Raw genomic sequence first — 20833 nt, 5'->3', positions numbered from 1 at the left:
AAATCAGTGCAGAATCTAACATGCATCATATTATCTATAATGAAAAATTTATATCACGGGAAAGTAGTATGGTGTTCTGGGAATCAAAAAACCTAATCTGTAATCTCTTTTTTATTTTTTTCCTTTGTAACCCAGACAATACAAATCGATTCATCAAAACGTATTGATGTCAGAGTTGTATGGGCATACAAATGTGAACATTTTTTTTAGTCCGCAGTGAGCTTTCCACATGAGAAAACAAACACACACACACACACACACACACACACACACACACAAACCTGCAAGTGAAAACTTTACAAGTAATGTTTATAAACACACAAATGTCTTCTGGTTAAAGGAGAGAGCAGGACAAATGAATTAATCAAGAAATGAAATTGTTTCTAAAACTCTCAGAAGGTTTGGCTGCTTTTGGTAACAAATAAGATGTGCTATGCAAAGCAGAAAGAGGAATCAAGGATTCTGCTTCAAGCCTAAGTCTCAAGCAGGAGGACACCACTTATACTGGAAATCCAGGAAGACCCGATTTGATGTGGGAAAGTAGTATGTTTGTCTTTTTGCATAACAAGTTAAAATTACTTAAAGATAACAGCGGTTCTCACAGAAGAGCTGAATAAGAGCTGTAGATTTAGAGAGGTATGGAAAATCCTGGAGCTTCGTTTATTCAAGGGGTTGAAACCATAAGTCTAGGCACATAGAAGGAAAAGCATTTTATTCTCAGGATGTTACTAAGGGATTGACCAGGCCAGAGGTCTGGTATCAAGACTTCAATATGAAGACCGAGAAAAAGAGATAGAGATGGTAAGCCTGTATTCAGAGTTTGCTCAACAGAATCAAGATCTAAGATAAAAACTAGCCTTAAGATGAAGATCAAAAAAAAAGAAAGAAAGGAAGTAATTAGAGATCCCGCATACAAGCTGCACTGAACTAACAGCAAATACCTGTTGCCTTCTTTCTGTTGAAGAAGCACTATCCCTTTTTTAGTGGACATCCCTAAGATTTTTCCTCCTTGAGGAAAAGATGGCTGATTAAGAATTTTACCTGCCTGTTAAATTCAGTCTAAAGATTTGTCACACGGATTCACGGGCTATGACTAAGTTAAGATACAGCTTCCTGAGTGCCAAGAATGACAGACCTGGAAACTACTGGGAGCCATGACGTTCTCAAAGACCATCACAGGTAAAATCCTGGTCAGGCTTCTGGGAAAGATGGAAGGGGACAGTCTTTACAAGATGTCAGCTGTAAAGTGGAGTTGATACTGAGGCTATAAACATTCCCAACCAAGGTGTTCTCTTCCTAGAAAATAACTACAGTAGCTAATATATACTGAGTGCTAACTCTGTGCCAACTCTTCTCATTAATTAACTCTTTTAACTCTGACAACAGTCCTATAGATTCCTTCTCTCCACGTCACCCCCCGAAACAGGTCCTACAAGTTAAGGAATTACACACAAGGGTTAATTGGCTTCTCAAATTCCACAGCTAGTAAGAGTGGAGCAAGGATTTGCATCAAGCACTCTTGTTGTATAGTCATTGCTCTTAGGGTTACCATGATAACGGCCAAACAAAACCAAACCCATTGCCCATCCAGTCAGTAGTTCGAATCAACCAGCCACTCCTTGGAAACCCTACAGGGCAGTTCTACTCTGTCCTGTAGGGTTGCTATGAGTCAGAATAAACTCAATGGCAACAGGCTTGTTTTTTTTTTTTTTTGAATTTAAAAGTGTATGTCCTGCTTTTCATCTAATCTGAAGCAAGAAGTTTCACAGCATTTCAAACTGGGAAATCCTATGCAGATGCTTCAGCAATGTTTGCAATACACATTTTGAATGACTAGCTGTGCAAGACTCAAACATCAAGTAAGTGTTAGGAGACCACTTATCCTCAACTGACAAACATTCTAATGAAAAAAAAAAAAAAAACCTTCCCAGTTTTCTGTTTTCTTAATTGACTTTGTTAACATGAAATGGGTTATACATTGTGACTTATGTGAAATCACTCAGTATCACTACCATTGCTGTAGAGTCGATTTTGACTCATAGCTACCCTACAGGACAGAGCAGAACTGCCCCATAGGGTTTCCAAGGAGTGGCTGGTGGATTCCAGCTGCCGACCTTTTGGTTAGCAGCCGAGCTCTTAACCAAGGCACCATCAGGGCTCCTAGTATCACTAAGAATGCCTTTTATGTGGACCACTCTGTATGACTTTCATGGTTAAAAACCATTTTTTATTCAAATGCCTTACAAGCACCTTGGAAAATGAGTTCTATTATTATCTCCCATTTTAAGATGAAAAGAAACAGACATTATGCAGATTAACCAATATCACATCACATCACAGTCTTTAGAATAGTAAAATTATGTAAACGTGGTATTCACAATGGACGAAAGGGCTCTCCAAATCAAATTCTAAGCAAACCTACTGACATCGAGTTGATTCTAACTCATAGCGACTCCATTAGGTTTCCAAGGCTGTAAATCTTTATGGAAGCAAACTGCCACATCTTTTTCCCATCCAGCCACTGGTGGTTTACAGCCACGAACTTTTCAGTTAGCAGTAGAATGCTTTAATCATGGCACCACCAGGGCTCTACATATATATGTACATATCACATCACAGGATTCTATAGAAGCCACTCACTTCTCTAAGAAAAATGCAATTCCTTAACCTCATATCAGACATATGATTAACTCACACGAACTTTTAAAATTACTTTATCAGAACTAGTAATAGACAAGAACTTTGTATATAATTTATTAAAAATAGCTTTGGCAAATCTTTGTTTTGATGGAGCAGTAATGAAACTATTGAAAATATAAACTAATTGTTGAATTAACTACTCAACGTTTATCCTTAAAAAATAATTATTATAAGCCACCTTGGGAATTCAAGACAGCCACATTATTAACAATCATAAGCAATATTTATACATTTTAAATGTCAATATAGTCAATATACATATAGAATCCATTGACTAAAATCTGTCATAAAATCTAACCTGGGTTTTTATTGACTATTAATTTTAATTTTGTCTTATTTCAATATTTAAATAGTTTGGCCCTCTTCTACATTTGTAAAGACTGTAATTTTGAAATATTAAAAAATAACTTTACAGTCACCTGGATGTGACTAGCCATCTCATCTAAAAAGGTATAAAATAGTTACCCCTAGATAGTTTTCAAGATACCTTATTTCAAAAAACTCACCGTGCTGCATTTATAAACGGTATCCTATCCTAAATATGTGAACTGCAAATGTGCTATTATGTACTAAATATCCGCACCCCAATTTTAATTACACCATTCCTTCTGTTAATACAGAATGTGTTTCTAATTAAAACATGACATAGTTCTACAGTTTCAATGACATAAATAAAGGTTCTTTGTTGAGAACATAATGAAACTATCACCAAGATATTTGAAATAAAGGTAACATTACATGGGTTTTCAGAATGTACATATGCTTACACAAAACAGAACAAGAAAGAAATAATGGACTTTTTAAGGGAAGATAAGAAATATAACTTCTAAAAATATTTGGATTGTATATCTCCAGCAGGACATTTTAAAGATAAAGAGAAGCGAGAGATAAAGATAGAAAGACACCATTTGGTATTTCAGAGACCAAAAACTAGCAAGAGTAAAAATACATTCCAAAGGCATTTTTCAAACTTAAAATTCAAGGTAGGTAACAGAGAAGATGTACATTCTGAGCAGGATTTTATATAGAATCAAACCTAGAAACTATAAACTCCAGTAAAATGGAATTGTAGTAACAGTCAAGGCCTGATAGGAAGACTCCCTTTGCATTATGCAGAAAGGTCACGCTAGAAGAATAAGACAGTATCAAGAACACAATATACACAGTTTAGAATAAGAACATTTTTTAAGCACCCCACAAACAATTGATTAATTGGAGATGATGTTAAAGCAATTTCTCTACAATTAGATTATACTTCAAGAAGTCTATAATGTAGAATTGAATTAATTAAATTTTAATGCACAATTAATTGTCATCATTATACCCAAATGTAAACAGTGGAGATTTCCTTGGTTTTTCTCTCTGCAGATTTCCTTGGGTGGAAGACAAGCAAGTAGAAACCATGCAAAAATTGGAAAATGTGTGTACTTATTTATAGTGTCTGTCTCTCTATAAACGTGTATTTGGCCAATGAGCTTCCATCAAAATAAAGAGGGAAAGCCCCAGATATAGCATCTTCTACTTTTAAAAAAGTCCTGGCTTATAACTGAAAAAACAACAAAAAGATGGTAAAGACACTGGCTTCTGCAGACTTCTTAGGGCACGCTCATCTCTTTATGCATGTTTCTGCTAGTGTCCTAAACTTGGGCTCCAAGTGATCCAAAAATTCAAGCCCATCGTCTTCTTGTCTTTCACTGCAACAGCCTACAGAACCAGCCACTGATCCTTTGCCTTCATAGCTGTACGTAAGGACATATTCTTGAACAGGATTATAATCGTCATTCTGATTACACAGCTGCACCTTCTGCCAAAAAGAAAAACACAACATATTTTATTATTATTATTTTAAACACCAAAACATATTAACATAAAAATAATTGCTTTGATTTACCTTTCCTTGTTTAATTTTTAATCAGAGTGTGTCCTCTAATGGATTCCTACATATAGAAAATGCACATGATTGGTCTATATCATAAATCACACTATAAATTCAATATATAGCAGGTTTCTAAAAATCACACCTGTGGGCAGCAAGTACACAAGTGTAAGTACTCACTACTTTCTCTTTCACAATTATTGCTGAAAGCAAAATGCATCCATTAAGCTGAAACCAAACTGATGTGAGTGGGCGCCGATCTTTCCAGAAAGGCACAGTGACTATGCACACCAGTACTGCCTCCCGCCACACTTTGCTTTCTAAGACATGAGTTGTTGAGTGGGAAATATTAGCCCAAAGTCGTAAGAAAAGTAATTTAAATATCACCATTCATTATTTCTGTAGGAGAAGTAAAAAACAAAATAGGAAGAAAAATAAATATCCACTTGCATCTGAACATAATTAAGTCAAAACTGGGGGGAAATAACTTTCCAGTGAATAGATTAATAATTACAATAAAAATCAGGCCACTAAACTGCAATCATTTAAAAGTTTAAAAGAAAATCAGAACAGGTTTGTAGAACACAGGGAAACTCACTTCTCCAAGACGAGGCTGAGTGAAACTCTGCCACTCCGAGTAAGCGTATCTGCAGTTTTCCACGTCCACTTGTCCTCCCCTGCAGGAATCCAGCGTGTGGTGTCCTCCTCCCTTACACGATTCCAGGGTGTGCTGATGCCCTGCCCCCTGGCAGGATTCCAAGGTCTGCTGTCCTCCTTTCACCATCTCAATGGTTTCCTGTCCTCCAGTTTTGACCCCTGATCCCATGGTACCACAAACTGCCTGAGCAGAACTGCCCACAGTATGGGATGTAAACTCATTTGCGGCATACTGAAATAAAACAATTTGCAATGGGGAAAGACAGAGGTGAGCAATAAATTATGAAAAAGAACAGCACCGTTCATGTAATGCCATGTTTGTTTGCTTGTTTGTTTTTGTGCTAAAAGGTAAGCTGAGGACAGGGACCAAGTCTGTCTTGGTAATTCTGTGTGTCTAACTAAGATGGGCTAGGAAGAAAGGCTTGGTGATCTACTTCCAAAAATCAGCCAATAAAAATTCAATGGAGCACAATGATCTATCTGATCTGTAATCCATCATGGGAATGATCACAGGACCAGGTAGTGTTTTGTTCCACTGTGCATGGAGTCGCCACGAGTTGGGGGCTGACTCAATGGCAGCTTACAACAGCAACTATTATAAGCCAAGTACAGTACTTAATGGAGTGCTAACACAGAAAAGAAATTACAGATGTCAAGTGGTCTGTACTCTGACAGATCAGATATGTATGTACACTCCTTTTATGTACACTCCTTTCTTAACACCTTCCTAGATGCACACCTGTGTTTATTCCAGCATTATTTACAATAGCAAAAAGATGGAAACAACCTAACTTCCCATCAACAGATGAATGAATGGATAAACAATGATACATACACACAATGGAATACTATGCAGCCATAAAGAATGATGAGTTCTCAAAATATACTGTAACATGGATGAATCTGGAGGACATTATGCTGAGTGAAATAAGTCAATCACAAAAGGACAAATACTGTATGATCTCCTCTCTCTTAGAAAAAGATAAAAATAGGTATACATACAGAAAGCAACATTCTTTGACCGTTACCAGGGATGGGAAGAAGCGGGGGGTGGGGGGGGAATCACTTTCTAGACAGTAGACACTTGTTAGTTTTGATGGGTAAGGCAATACCAAATAAGGGTTAAGTCAGCACAACTTGACCAGGGTAAAAGACGACACTGAGAAATACACAAGAGTAAGGAAAGATTTTGGTAAAAGCCACAACATATGCAATTTTGCAACAACAGTAATAACAACTAAAAAAATGTGTGAGTTTACACAGGTAGATATGTATGCTTATATATGTATAGGTAAGCACCGATGAATATATAGGTGCACATATATAGGTGTTTCTGTAGGCAAATGTATATACATATTTGTGTGTGCTGCATATATATTCGTATATAAAATAAAGCACTTAAGGGGCACAGTTAGGGATACTTCCTAGACATAACCAAACATCAAGTGGCATTGGGTTACTGGGCTTGAGGGCTTAGGACCATAATCTCAGGGGGAAATTCAGTCAATTGGCATAACATAGCTCATAAAGATAATGTTCTACATCCTACTTTGGTGAGTAGCGTCTGGGGTCTTAAAAGCTTGTGAGTGGCCATCTAAGATACAACTATTGGTCTCTACACATCTGGAGCAAAAGAGAAAGAAGGAAACCAAAGACTCAAAGAAGAAACTAGTCTAGAGGACAAAGAGTCTACATGAACCACAGCCTCACTTACCTTGAGACCAGAAGAACTAGATGGTGCCCGGCTATCACTACCTACCATTCAGACCAGGGACACAATAAACGGTTCCAGATAGAATGGGAAAAAAAAAATGCTGAACAAAACTCAAAATCCTAAAAAAGGCAAGACTTGCTGGACTGGTGGAGACTAGAGAAACCCCCAAGACTATCATCCTAGAATACCCTTTAAACTTGTAACTCAAACCACTCCTGAAGGACACTTATCAGCCAAAAGACAGAGTGGCTCATAACATAAATAAAATCACCTGTGAATACTGTGCTCCTCTAAACAATCATCTAAATGAGACCTAACAGTCAACATTTACCCTAGACCAAATATGAGAATGTAAGGGCAGGGGGGAGGAAGGAATCTAGATTAATGGAAATAGAACAACCAGAATGGAAATAATGAGAATGCTGACACATTATGAAAAGTGTAACCAATGTCACTGAATAATATGTATAGAAACTGTTAAATGAGAACCTAATTTGCTATGTAAATTTTCTCCAAAATCACAATAAAATATTTTTTTAAAAAAACCTCTTTAGGATACTGTGCAATGTCACTTGTTAAGTTCCCCCAGCTTCAGCTTCTCACAACTCAAAATCGGGACTATTGTATGCTTGTCTTCACATATGTACCCTGCTTAGTTTAACTTTATTCCCCTTTACTCGACTAGAGCTGAAATAGTCATCATGATTAGCATTTTTATTCAGTGTCTAATTCAGTCTCCCTTCAACTAAAACAAGAACAGGAATAAAGTTGCCACAACAATCTTAACTGCAGTAATAAATCCTTGCAATATAAATAAACAAAAGTGAATCAGGCAGGGAAAATATCAAGACCACCAAAGCTTTGGCCACTCACTCTCTGTGATTGTTTTTGTAGGAAACTCTAAGTTTTATTTTTTCAATCTCTTCCTACATGCCACCTTTCTTTTCTTTTCAAAATCTTTCCTGCCCTAATCATCGATTATGCTTATTAAATGGAATATAATTACTCCTCCTCCACAACTGGGCTAGAAAACAAAGTTGGAGCAGAGTAATCACTTGCTAGAATTACTGCTGCATATATCTGACCTCAGGATTCATTCTAACCTATATTAGAGCCATAAAGAATCCAAGTCATTCCAAATCCAATTCAAGTCATTCCCACACTGATCAAAGCTTGTAGTGATTTTATTTCTGGTGCCAGGAAAAAAAAAATTAAGGCAATTATGCCGGTGGTCTTGAATCATTAAATGAAACATCTTAACAACACAAACAGCAGTTTAAAAATATACAAAAGGCCAGGACTAAAAATGAAACCACAAAACATTTGAAGCAGAAAATAATAATGACATGCTAAAGTATTTACTATTAAAGATCACCATATAGCCAAATTGAAATACCTATACTACCGCAGGAATCATTGTCATTTTATCTGTCCCATGAAAGTGACAACACTTTATGTATTGTAAGTTATCTGATATCAAAATACTTCACTGAGAAAAGATAATTATAGCGAATGAGGGCAATTTATCTTTTGCATTTCTTAAAAAAGACACATTACTTACCACTTTGTCATCTCCAGGAGCTTCAGTGTTTGACACAATTAGGTTCTGTTGAGCTAAATCATCTGGAAATGTTTTTTGTTGTTTGCCTCTCCCAGAAGCCCCACAGACTAGTGCAAATAGAATACCTAGAGGAAGAAAAAAGAATGTACTCAAGTTTATCATAAAAGAGCGTGAAGTTATGAATATATAATGATTAATACACAGGTGGAGTCCTTTGGTGGTGCAAATGGTTAAGTGCTCCATTACTAAGTGAAAAGTTGGCATTCGAACCCACCCAGACACACCTAGGAAGAAAGGCCTGGCAATCTGCTTCTGAAAGTCACAGCCTTGAAAACCCTATGGATCAATTCTACTCTGCACACAAGGAGTCACCATGAGTCGTAATCAACTTGACAGCAATGGGTTTGGTTTTTAAAACACAGGTAAATCATAAATATAAAAAGTGTATATTAAAAGAAGATAGCTTTCCAGACCACATAAGTATGATTGCTTATGTCTAAGCAGTATGCAATAGAAAAGTTTGCCCTAAACAGATATGGTACAAGAAAGGGTATGCTAAATGCTGTATTTCTACATTGAAGTTTATTTCTATGCTGAGAAGACACTAGACCTATAAATAAATGCATTCAAACATATAAATTAAATATATTTGTGTAATGAATGGAAATACAGCTACATACAAATGAATAGCTACAGTTAACAGTGTTGATTTTAAGAATGTGTCTTAAAAGTTATTTTAAAGGCTATTATTTGAATTCATAAAAGACTTACTAAATAGCAATGCTATGCCCAACAATATTGCAAGGATGGCCCACGTTCCAAGTTTTACTTGTCTGTTGCCAGTTTGTGGACTTCTATAATCTGTGCAGTCACTTTCAGTAACACAGTCGCATAGCACAACATCTACTGAAGTGACTTTAGACTGGCCCTGTCTATCTGTGACTCTGATAGGCACTTTGTATAATCCAAATGGAAGGTCATTCTGATAGAAAAGATGTGCTGCCGTATCTGAAAGAAAATAAAACCAAATGTTATACAATGCTGCTGAAATTTTCTCCTGAATACAAGTAACCAAATACAGAATATTTATCATACTTCCCTACAAATGGACATTCCTGATGGAATGAATGGCATAACTGCTACAAGACTGTAAATGAGAATGGGCTGTGTAGATCTATTTTACAACCATTACAAACTTACTGCATATAAAAGTTTGTCTCTACTGCCACTTAACAAAGGTCTTTTGGTTTTTGGAATAGCGCATTTTAATCCATCCATAAACAGATTATTCCTGCCATAACTAAGGGACTAGTTAAGATACTGGTTTTTATCATATTTTAAAAATACCTAATTAATCCATTTAGTGTTATTCCCTTTTATACCTGATTCATCAGAAAGTAACTGAATGTCTGGATGTTTCCTCCTACTTTGTTTTCATATATTGTGCTAAAAAAATGTAAATACTCGTGTTTTATTGTCAGACACTTATTTTGAAGATTTAGAACACAGATGACCCTTCAAGAAATTAGCAGGCCATGCGTCATGCTGCTGGGACTTCATCTCGTGGTCTTAAAGGATGTAGGGACCAGCTATACTTTCTCTTATTGTTTTTTATAGATCAAGGATAGAAAATATCCAGATGAAATGTCAATACTGTCTTTGGTAGAGAGCCAGAGATATAATACTATTCTGAATATTGATGCCACATATCAGAGAATAACCCTCTCCCACTTAACTCGCCTGCCGTAACTTTCCCAATTTAAAAAAATAGTGTTTGAAGTCCTAAGTAGAAATTTGAATGTTTGGGTGAGAACTCATGCAGTTAAATCAATTTTAAAAGAAAGCATGATTAAAATGTTGGTGCGCTACTGACTGTTCTAATCGGGGCCATAGTAGATGGACCCGATAGAATGGGAGAAAATTGTGGAACGGAGCCTCAAATTCCAACCACAAAAAAATCAGACTTCCTGGACTGATTGAGTCTGGAGGACTCCCCAAGACTACTGCCGTGAGATACTCTTCAAACTTTGAACTGAAACTAACCCAAGGTCACCTTGTCGCTAAATAACAAATTGGCTTAAAAATAATGAATAGCACCCAAAAGCGTTGATCCTTTAAAAAATCACCTCTATAAGACCAAATGGTCAACAACCACTTTAAAACAAAGATAAGAATGTAAGGAGGCAGGGAAGCTAGATGAACAGAAATGGAACAACCAGAATGGAAATAACGAGGATGTTCACGCATTGTGAAAAATGTAACCAACATCACTGAACAACTTGTTTAGAAATTATTGAATGGGAACGTAAACTGGTGTGTAAACCTTAACCAAAAACACAATAAAATATTATTTTTTTAAGTAAAGTCTATTATGTAAGAAATAATGATACTAACAAAGCCAAAACATGTGATCCATAAAGTGTCATGTTCTATTACATTCATTAACTCACTTAGCCCCCAAAAGTCCCATTTTGCACATGAAGAAGTTGTATTCATGAAGAATAAATAACATGGCCAAATATACGTAACAAATAAATAGTGGAACCAGGGTTTAACACTGAGCCTGTTTGACTTCAAAAGCTTTGTACAGTAAGTTGTTCTTAGACTGATGTTTTCCGGATTTTGAATTATCTCACAGACCAGTATAAGTTTAAAATAATAAAGTTTTGACCAACATCATGCTGCCAATGTTTTTTTATTTTTTGCTAAATAAGAATAATAAAAAATAAAAACAAAATCACTGCCTGTTATTGAATTATTTATAAAAAAATCATATTGTGACACCAAATAAGTAGAAAGGGCAAAATATAAGAAAAAGGTTAATTCTTTCCAAGAAAGAAGAGCTGGCAACCTTACACACACACACATATACATCAACATCAGGACACTGTTGTAGAAAACGTGAAAATGCTGTCATCATGTATTGTCAGTACTCAGAGCAGAATTCAGGACACAGAGCCTTAACTTAGCACCACGGCTTCTTCTTCATGCCTTTGTTTTATTTTCCAAGCCCGTTTTCCCTGTGTTATCTCACAACCTTTCTTTTTTAATCTGTCATAACAGGAAATCAAAGCCTGTTCATTGAAAGCATGGGGTTGAAAAGTGTTGAAGAGCACATCAGCTGACAGCTGATAGTCAGTCAAGAAAGCTGGAGTCCAGGTAGACCATGACACTGGGGTCCAGGGACAATGTGGGCAGGAGACTGAGGACTGCTGAGAGTTAAGAGCTGATGTAAGCAGTGGTGCCACGAAGGTGTGAGGAAGGGTTCCCTTCCTTCAGTCATTCTTGACACGTTAGATTCTGTGTTGAACCAGAGTCACAAGTATGGACTGGGAATCAAGGTGGGGAAGAATCCCAAGTAGCACACAACAGAGAAGAAATGGAAGCTAACATGGTGGCAAGAAGCAGGATGGTGTGGTGGACAGTGTGATGCACACCCACGTCCCCCTTGTGTTAGAGCTATTAAAATAGCTTTGTTTGGAGTGGAAATAAGAATTCATGCAACACCTAAGTGAATCTTGGCACAAGATTAGAGATAGACAGGAGATAAAGCCACCTCCCACCATACCAAAACTAAGAAAGGTGCTGTCTTCCATCCATAGTTTCTACACAGTGAATTATTCTTCTATTGCACCAAGAACAATATATTTTAGACAGTCTGATGCTGAAAAGAACAAAGCAATGCTCAGGACTACATACCATTAATTTTTCTCAGTTCCCACATTCTCTGTAGATTTGAATCAGAAGCACTGTCCAGCTTGAAGTCAAAGGGTGGGCCATGTATAGGTTCATCAGGATCAACAGCAACAATCTTCGCAGAAGACATAGTGGTTTTACAGATTATCACTGTCTGTTTAGGTATGAATGGGCCATTATCATTCACATCTTCAAGTATAATTCCCAGTATCCCAGTACATGATCTTCCATCTATAAAAACGAAAATAAAAATACAGTTTCTTTATGTTTTGAGTTTTCACCAGGAGGTTATAAATGGAAAATATTTTAAAATATCTATTAAGCATCTATAACGTATAAGTTATAGTGACAAACAGCATCACAGGTTATGTCCTCCGGGAATATTAAAAGAAAAACCTTATTATTTTTAAATGGGTTTTACACACAATAATTGCTATTTGGATGTGATCTTTCATTCACTAAATAGCTGGAATAGACGTGAGAATTTTTATAGAGGTGAGTTTTGACTGATTTTTAAAAGAAGACAGGAAGAGAGTATGAACAAGGGCATTTCTGGAAACTTAGCAGATGGGAAAGCACAGTACCCTCACAGCATAATCTGGGGACAATGAAGGGAAAGACAGATAGACAGGGGTTGACACTGGAAAGAAGGGCTAGAGCTCCTTGAATGCCAGAGAGGGAGCGTAGAGTTTAATATACAAATAGAAAGCATGTAAGGTTGGAGCAGAAAAACTGAATGCTAGAAAATATATATTTGGACAATTAGAACAAAAAGTAGTACTTGGAAATTTTTGGAGTCTGGTGGTGCTCCCATGGAGCAGCTGGTGGACTCGAACAAGCAACCTTATGGTTAGCAGCAGAATGCTTAACCACGGCGCCACCAGGACCCCTTACTCTTACACTAACTATACTAAAATATTTGAAAGTATTTCCCTCAAAAAAAAAGCTAGAATAATACAACAAAAATTGAAACCTAAAACCCACCTGGGTGAAACTGCCAACAGTTTAGACTGAGAAGCAGTTGAGAAGAAAAGAGAAACTGTATTCAAAGCTTATGAAACACCTATAATTAGCAGGAAGAGAGCAAAACCAGAAAATGTGCAGAAAAGAGAAAAATGTGTAGGAACGTATACACGTAGAAGCTTTGGGAGAGAGTTTTAAAAGGAGAAAACGCTCCATAGAGACAAGTGCTGTGGCGAAGTAGGAGGGTCACGCACGAAGAGAAAGCATTTTTCATTAGAAAGGAATACTGAAGGCCCAAACGAAATTAGCCTTCACAGATTCTAGAGAAAAGTTAAAAAAGAAAAAAAATGACAATTTTTCTGTCAGTCATAAAAAAAATAGTCTCAGTTTATAAAAATAATTATTCATCCATAATGCATGTCTGGGAGGTAACACAATGATCTCTCATTCTCTTTAAAAGAAATGAACCAGAAAGGCCCCATCACACATTGACTCTGTACCACAATGATGATTAACAATGCATCATCTACCCTCCACAGAAGTACTTGATCTCTCAGTTATACATTGCAGCACAGGAAGATGGAGAAGAAAAGTATAAAATCAAAATCTCTCACTTCACATAGTAATTTTTGTCTCATCTCTCAACAGATTATCTGTCAAGTGTTGTTAAAAATGTAAAAATTATGGATTTGATTTTCACGTAATTTTTCTTTTTATTTGCCTTTGACTGAAAAGCAAATAAAAAGAAGAAAAATAACATGAAAATAACAAGGGAAGCTGAGAACTTATTGGACAGTCTTCAATTAGTTGAAAGTAAATCAATAACTACAACTTTGCCAGCTCAAGCAATTGATAAAAGAGCCTTCTCTCATTAATTTAGAGAGGATTTGGAACACCTAAGAATCTTCCAAAATCACTTCTAAACTCTGATTTTGCAAGTGAATGTGTAATATTTATGCTTATTGTAGTTAGCATATTTATTTTAGAAAGGTAAAAAGTTTAAATGTATGTTTTGTTAAAATTATATTTCATGTACAAAACAGTCTCATATAATCATTTTGCTCATATTTCTTCAATTTTATGGAACTTACAGGATATTATTTTACATATTATATGATTATAAGGATTCCTAGTTTTGTCTCTGTAATTTTATAATATGCTAAGAATCATGACAATGATTTAACTTTCATACAATGCCCATAAGCAGAAATCTAATCACCAGGCGTATTTCTAGCTTCCTGTCAAAAGCTACTAACTGTTGTCTAGGAGTGTGCTATGTAGCAATTAGTATGCATTCCCTGTAATGAACTTTCCTGCCAGAGTGAATATTTTAAGAGCAATGACAAGATAAATTGAAGATAATTTTACTAATGTAACTTCCTCAATTTTTAATGATTGTTTGACTTTAATAAACTATGATTTCAAGTATTTCTATGAATAAGTCATTTTATAATTATATCTAAAAATGGAGGATGTTATTAGAAAGCAGACATGAGTTAATAAATTATAGCAAACCTCTTAGTTTTCCCTATATGTCATTCTGGGGAGAAATATAAACTGAGGATGTACATAGCTGGCTTAAAGTTCTTACCTTTGTCTGATGCAAGGATTGTGACATTATATATACTATTTCTGACGGCCTCTGCTTCTCTATCCAGGCTTGTAAAAATTGTGATTGATCCCGAATTTTCATCAACACTGACCCACCCTTTTGGATCATTTAATTTCTTATACCTGTTAATTACAATGAATTAAAACAATAAAAGGTATAGTGAGCTAAATTATAATATTGTATCAAAATAAGTTTGAAAACCAAACTTAATTCAGAGTTAACTAAAGTAGAATTAGAAATACCTTATGCCACTGCTACTTCTGGTTTCTGGGTCATAAGCCTTATATCCATCGCTCTGTGTTCCCACGGGTGCATCTTCTTTAATTCGAACAGTTTGTACCAGAGGGCTACACTCTGGACCCTCATTCTGGTTTTCCACATTAACGGTAACTGTCGCTGTGCTCGTGGCTGATCTCAAAGCTGTAGCCTCTTTAGAATATGGTGCTTCATTAACGACATCAATTTGCAGGACTACCTGTTGTCTTTCTTCATAATTCAGAGCCTACAAAAGCAAGTGTGTTGAAACTCAGATCAAGTCCTTTAAAATTTGGCAATGCTAACTAACTAGTTAAAAAGATAACTAGTTAAAATTAGATATACGTAAATGTTGTGTTGGGGATAATCATGAGAATAGTAAACACACACCCAGAAACATGGTAGGGGGGGAGTGAGAGGGCTCCTTCCGCTGACTCAGTTATTTGTGTGACACAAGCAAAAAAAAAAAAAAAAATTTCCTCAACTTCAGATTTTTCACAAGTAGTATCGTGGGTTCTGATAAAGATTTCAGAAAGTATTTAATAAAGCTGCTTGGAGGTTAAGACTTGATACTACTTTAAGCCATTCATACCTAGCCAATAGTTACTTACTTATCACTCTATTAATATGTGGACAGTTAGTCCTATTCTTGTGAAAGAAAACTATTACCTGTGCCTGGTTTGGGGTAGAAAAAGTGGGTCAAATTTTACAAGATACTTTTAAAAGAGGAGGACTATGAAAAAGGAAAGCTTATGGAGATTATGCTTTCCTTTTCATCTCTTTTATCCAAATTACAAAGTGCCCTGGTGGCACAGTGGTTAAGCACTTGGCTGCTAACTGAAAGGTCAGTGATTCGAATCCACCAGCCGCTCCATGAGCAAAAGATGTGGCAGTCTGCTTCCATAAAGATTAAAGCCTTGGAAACCGTATGAAGCAGTTCTACTCTGTCCTATCAGGTCGCTACGACTCGACAGCAATGGTTTGGTATCCCAGTTACTTTCTTAAAAACTGGCAGCACCAAGTTTGATGAAAGGTTTAGTTTATTCTGCCTGATGTATAGCTGTAGTGAGAACGGGCAAAACTACTTTCTGGAAGACAGACATTTCATCAGGTCTCGGCCTTCACAAAGACAAATTTCCTTCTTAGAATACCAAGGATTAGGGCAGGGGTTGAGTGAAGATAAAGAGATAAGATACAAAAGACATTGCTGTTTTGAAAAAGAAATCAATCCACAAACTGCAGTTAATTTTCATTACCGTAAAGAAAAAAGGATTCATCATTTTTGATCCATGCCACCTGAGAATACATACAAAAGGGAAATTCCACAGATCCATGATAGAATCATATTCTAGCTAAAGATGTGGCAGAGATAAGAGTGTGACTTTTTCCAAGGCAAATGGAGTTCAGATCACTTGAAGGACTAACTCTGGCTCCTGAACCAGCAGTGAGTACCTCTGAGAGGCTGTAGGACAGCAAGAGGAAGGGGGTTTTAGAAGTATCTTTATCTTTGAATGGTTGAGGATGCCCATTCTAAACCTGGATGCCAAGGATGTTATGTACAACAGATGCGAATGAACCGACCTACAAACAGCCTCTATATGGGTCTGACCAGGAGTAACACATCATTTGAGCAATTCAGTAATCCAGTGGCAGCTCCCTGACCCAGCTACAGAAAGAATGGGCTAGGAAAGTTTAACACTGCCCCATTGGCATCAAAGCTCTGCTAGTTTTTGAATTGTTAAGAGATGATGATTACAAAATGGATACTACATCATATTAGCTAAAAACACACACATGATATTTTCTTTAAATCATGCCTTTAAAAATGTTTCTCAAAAATAAATGTAGTCATTCGATTACATATATTATGAACATTTCATTTACATTTACCTATGTATTTATTTTACTCCTACACTTACCAGAATTGCTTTCATTTTCATTTCAGGAATTGTAGGAATAAAACTAATTTATAGGTAAATGTAAATGAAATGTGTATGTTAACCTATGAAATTATAAACAACAAACATCTGAATTACCAATTTATGTATTCTTACCTTAACCACACACAGAACTCCTTCATTGGTTTTGGGATCTGTTACAATTTTAAAATTTCCATTTTCATTGCCCTTGAAAATGGTATAATTGGCTCTCCAATTAGCAGTATTAATTAAATCCTTATCTTCAACAGTAACACGTAAGATTTCCACATCAATTATATTTTCTACCACTGATGTCACATACTGAAATAATAAAAACAAAAAAAACAAAAACTTTTATTAGTAAGTTCCACAAAAATAGAATACCATGTAAAGTAAGCCCCATTCTTTTAATTTCCAAAGCATCGTGTTTACCTAGCTTTAAACCTTAAGACCAAACTGCTATCATGTCATTGGGGGTACTTCATTCGAAATCATGAGGCATGGGTGGAGATGAGCATATTTAGCAGTTAATACTGCGGTACATATCTTTTTCTGTTATCAATGTCATGAACTTACAGAAGTACGAGTAAATGTTGGTAAGTTGTCATTCACGTCTTCAATATTAATGATGCAAGTTGCAGTAGTCTGCAAACCAAAATATTGACCATCCATGTCTTGTACTTTTATTTTCAACTGGTACCTATCAATTACCTGAAAACAAAGTAAAAATTGAATTATTAGATAAAAGCAATAACATTATAAATGAAACTTTAATTTATACTCTAATTTTCCTTGCATTAATGATTTAAGAGGTACATTATTAAATTTCATATCTTTTATGTACCGGCAGGAGAATAATTTCCTCACACTAGTAATTTTCAAGTAAGCCATGAAAATACAGTCGTTTGTCAAACTTAAAGTGCTATTAACTTTGTAGATTATAGAGTCAGTTGGTTTTATCTTTATTCAATGGAGAAGAGATGTAGCCATACGTACATTTAAAACTGCCTGGTAATTAATCAAAATCTTACGTCCTATCCAAAGTACGTTCTTACATTCAAAAATATGTAGCAGTGACTCATATACCAGTCTTGTCATAAAACAATTAAGTAAAATATTGAAGTCACCTTGAAACTAAGTAACCAGTCTACAGAGGACCAAATGGACAACAGCTGTTCTAAAGCATAGACTAAGACGTTGGGGGACAGGGAGTTTAAGTCAATGGAAGTGAAACAACTAGAACAGAAATAACAAGAATATTGACACAATGTGAAGAATGTAACCAATGTCACTGATCATTGTCTAGAAACTGTTGAATGGGAATGGGTGTTGCTGTATGTATCTCCACCAAAAATAAAATGTTATTAAAAAATACATCTTAACGATTTACTTGACATTTATAAAAAGATCATTAAATTAGTATGGAAACAAAGGTCTGGAGCTATGTTACTTTTTTTCTTTCCATGGAAAATAGAACCTGGCCTTAGGGTTTCCCATTCACCACACAATGAGCTAAGCCATCAATCTTTAATTTTGGCATCCAGGCCGTTCCAGAGCAGAGGATTCATCACCAGTTTTAAAAAATGTGTTTCTCCCCATAACAGTTTCATTTATCATAAGTGACTGAGTTATGGAAGGATTAAAAACAACACTAATAAAAATGCCTTCTGGACTGGGCATTAAGAGACTTGGGCTCCATCACTAACTCAAAAAATAGTACACGTAATCTCAGGCAGTTAGAAAATTCTCTTTGCCTAGATTTCCTCTTCTATAAAATGTTGATAATAACATCTATCCTATTTTGCCCCTTTCATAAGACAAAATATGTGAAAATCTATCCTAACCTTCTACCTAAAATGTTCACCCTTCTCTGACAAAGCCACCTTATTCCCTTCATTCCATTATCTCTTAAGCTTTCTTGTCCTCATGTATTATCTAAAATAAAACATTTCTCCCAATGCCTGATTTATACGCAATAATTTCCCTGATTTACTCTTCCCTCATAATCAATCACATATGCAGACTTGAAAAATAGTGGTCTTTTTTAATTAAAAAATTTCTGAAAATCTCATGCTAGTATACTTTCAGGAGGGGATACATATCTTGTAGTGAACTAAGATTTATTGGAAATAATCAATTGGCTGACAAAACAAAAACAGAAATGAAGTTTTGTGACCCTCAGTATTAATCTGTGGTATCTTTAGACAAAAGAGAAATTATGGTGTTTAAAGGGTTTAGAGAATTGAGGGTAACAGCTGAAAACTGCCATCTTGAGGTTAAAAAGTTGCTAGGAAGCACTATTGGGTAGAAGCAATCCAAGACTCTTGTTAGTCAAATGTTTACAACTGATTCTGTCAGAAGGGTCTATTCAAGACTTGATTATAAAAAAAATTGGTTTACAGTGTCCTTTTCCTGAGCACATGAAAACTGTACAATTTATAGCACTAAAACCATTCATTCATATATTCATTCACTCAGCAAGCATTTAAAATATACATGATATTGTTCTGAGCCGACAATTCTCAGTGTGATGCGTGGGTCACTTATGGGGTCCAGACACCCTTGTAGGGGGTCTGTGAGGTCAAACCATTTTTCATAATAATTCTAAGATGCTATCCACCTCTTTCACTGTGTTGACATCTGCACCATTACGAAAGAAATGGTGAGTAAAACTGCTGGTACCTTAGCATGAATCAAAAAAGGGACCGAAACTATACATGTATTTACTGTATTCTTTATGGCACACACTCACAGTAAAAATAAATTAAAATATAAATGACAAATACGTTCCAGTTTCACTTAAGAACATCCTTGTGGAAGTAGTGAAAATGAAAAATTTTATTAAATGTCAACTCATATCCTACGTGAAGAAATGGGAAGTATGCATGAAGCACTTCTTCTACATATGGTATATTGCAGTTAGCTCAAGGAAAGTACTTGTGCAATTACTTGATTTGTGTGCTGAACTAGCTGTTTTTTCTTTTTTTTTCATGGAACACCATTTTTACTTGAAAGAATGACTGATAGAGGAAGACATTTTGTCCAATATAAATAAAGTGAGTCTGTCACTTCAAAAAACACAACTATTTGTTGCCAATGATCAATTCACGCTTTCAAGCAAAAATGAGAATTTTGGAGAAAACTTATATCCACCATTGTGGTATTAATCAATAACAGGATGAGGTTTTTTTTGTTTATTTTTTTTTTTTTTACTGTTGCAGTTTAAACAAAGCTTACATTTCAAGTTAGTCTCCCATACAAAAATTTATACATACATTGTTATGTGACCCTAATTGCTCTCCCCTTACTGTGACAGCACACTTCTCCTTTCCACCCCTGATTCTCCATGTCCATTCAACCAGCTCCTAACCCTCTCTGCCTTCCTATCTCACCTCTTGACAGAAGCTGCCCATTTAGTTTTCTTGTATATACTTGAGCTAAGAGGCACGTTCCTCACGAGTATCACTTTATGTCCCACTGTCTAGTCCAATCCCTGTCTGAAGAGTTGGCCTCAGAAACTGTTTAGTTCTGGGCTAATAGAGAATCCGGGGGCCATGCTTTCCGGAATTCCTCCAGTCTCAGTCAGACCATTAAGTATGGTCTTCTTACTAGAATTTGAGTTCTGCACCCCACCTTTCTCCTGTTCCATCAGGAACTCTCTTTGTGTTCCCTGTCAGGGCGGTCATTGGTGGCAGCCAGGCACCATCTAGTTCTTCTAGTCTCAGGCTGATGAAGTCTCTGGTTTATGTGGCCCTTCCTGTCTCTTGGGCTACTACTTTCCTTGCGTCTTTGGTGTTCTTCATTCTCCTTTACTCCAGGTGGGTTGGGACCAACTGATGCATCTTAGATGGCCACTTGCAAGCTTTTAAGACCCCCAGAT

At 36.1% G+C, this 20833-nt stretch overlaps 1 protein-coding gene across 2 annotated transcripts in view; it reads right to left on the bottom strand.

Annotated features, from left to right (window-relative positions):
- Positions 1-4304: 4304 nt before the first annotated feature.
- The window catches only part of LOC101349838 (desmocollin-2), a 34307-nt gene continuing 17778 nt past the window's right edge, over positions 4305-20833 (bottom strand). Inside the window, exons 8-16 of one of the 2 annotated variants that reach the window (XM_004386897.2) lie at positions 17530-17664; positions 17089-17274; positions 15022-15281; positions 14759-14901; positions 12208-12435; positions 9280-9516; positions 8509-8633; positions 5175-5465; positions 4305-4504 (exon numbers count right to left, since the gene is read on the bottom strand). In XM_004386897.2, coding sequence (XP_004386954.1) covers positions 4307-4504; positions 5175-5465; positions 8509-8633; positions 9280-9516; positions 12208-12435; positions 14759-14901; positions 15022-15281; positions 17089-17274; positions 17530-17664 — 1803 coding nt within the window. In that variant the 3' untranslated portion in view covers positions 4305-4306. Of the gene's footprint in view, positions 4505-4601; positions 4638-5174; positions 5466-8508; positions 8634-9279; positions 9517-12207; positions 12436-14758; positions 14902-15021; positions 15282-17088; positions 17275-17529; positions 17665-20833 lie in introns of those variants that run through there. The other variant, XM_004386898.1, reaches the window with a different exon arrangement.

The sequence above is a fragment of the Trichechus manatus genome, unplaced genomic scaffold, assembly GCF_000243295.1.
Source record: "Trichechus manatus latirostris isolate Lorelei unplaced genomic scaffold, TriManLat1.0 scaffold00175, whole genome shotgun sequence".
Classification (NCBI taxonomy): domain Eukaryota; kingdom Metazoa; phylum Chordata; class Mammalia; order Sirenia; family Trichechidae; genus Trichechus; species Trichechus manatus.
This window is presented reverse-complemented; position numbering and strand designations above follow the sequence as displayed.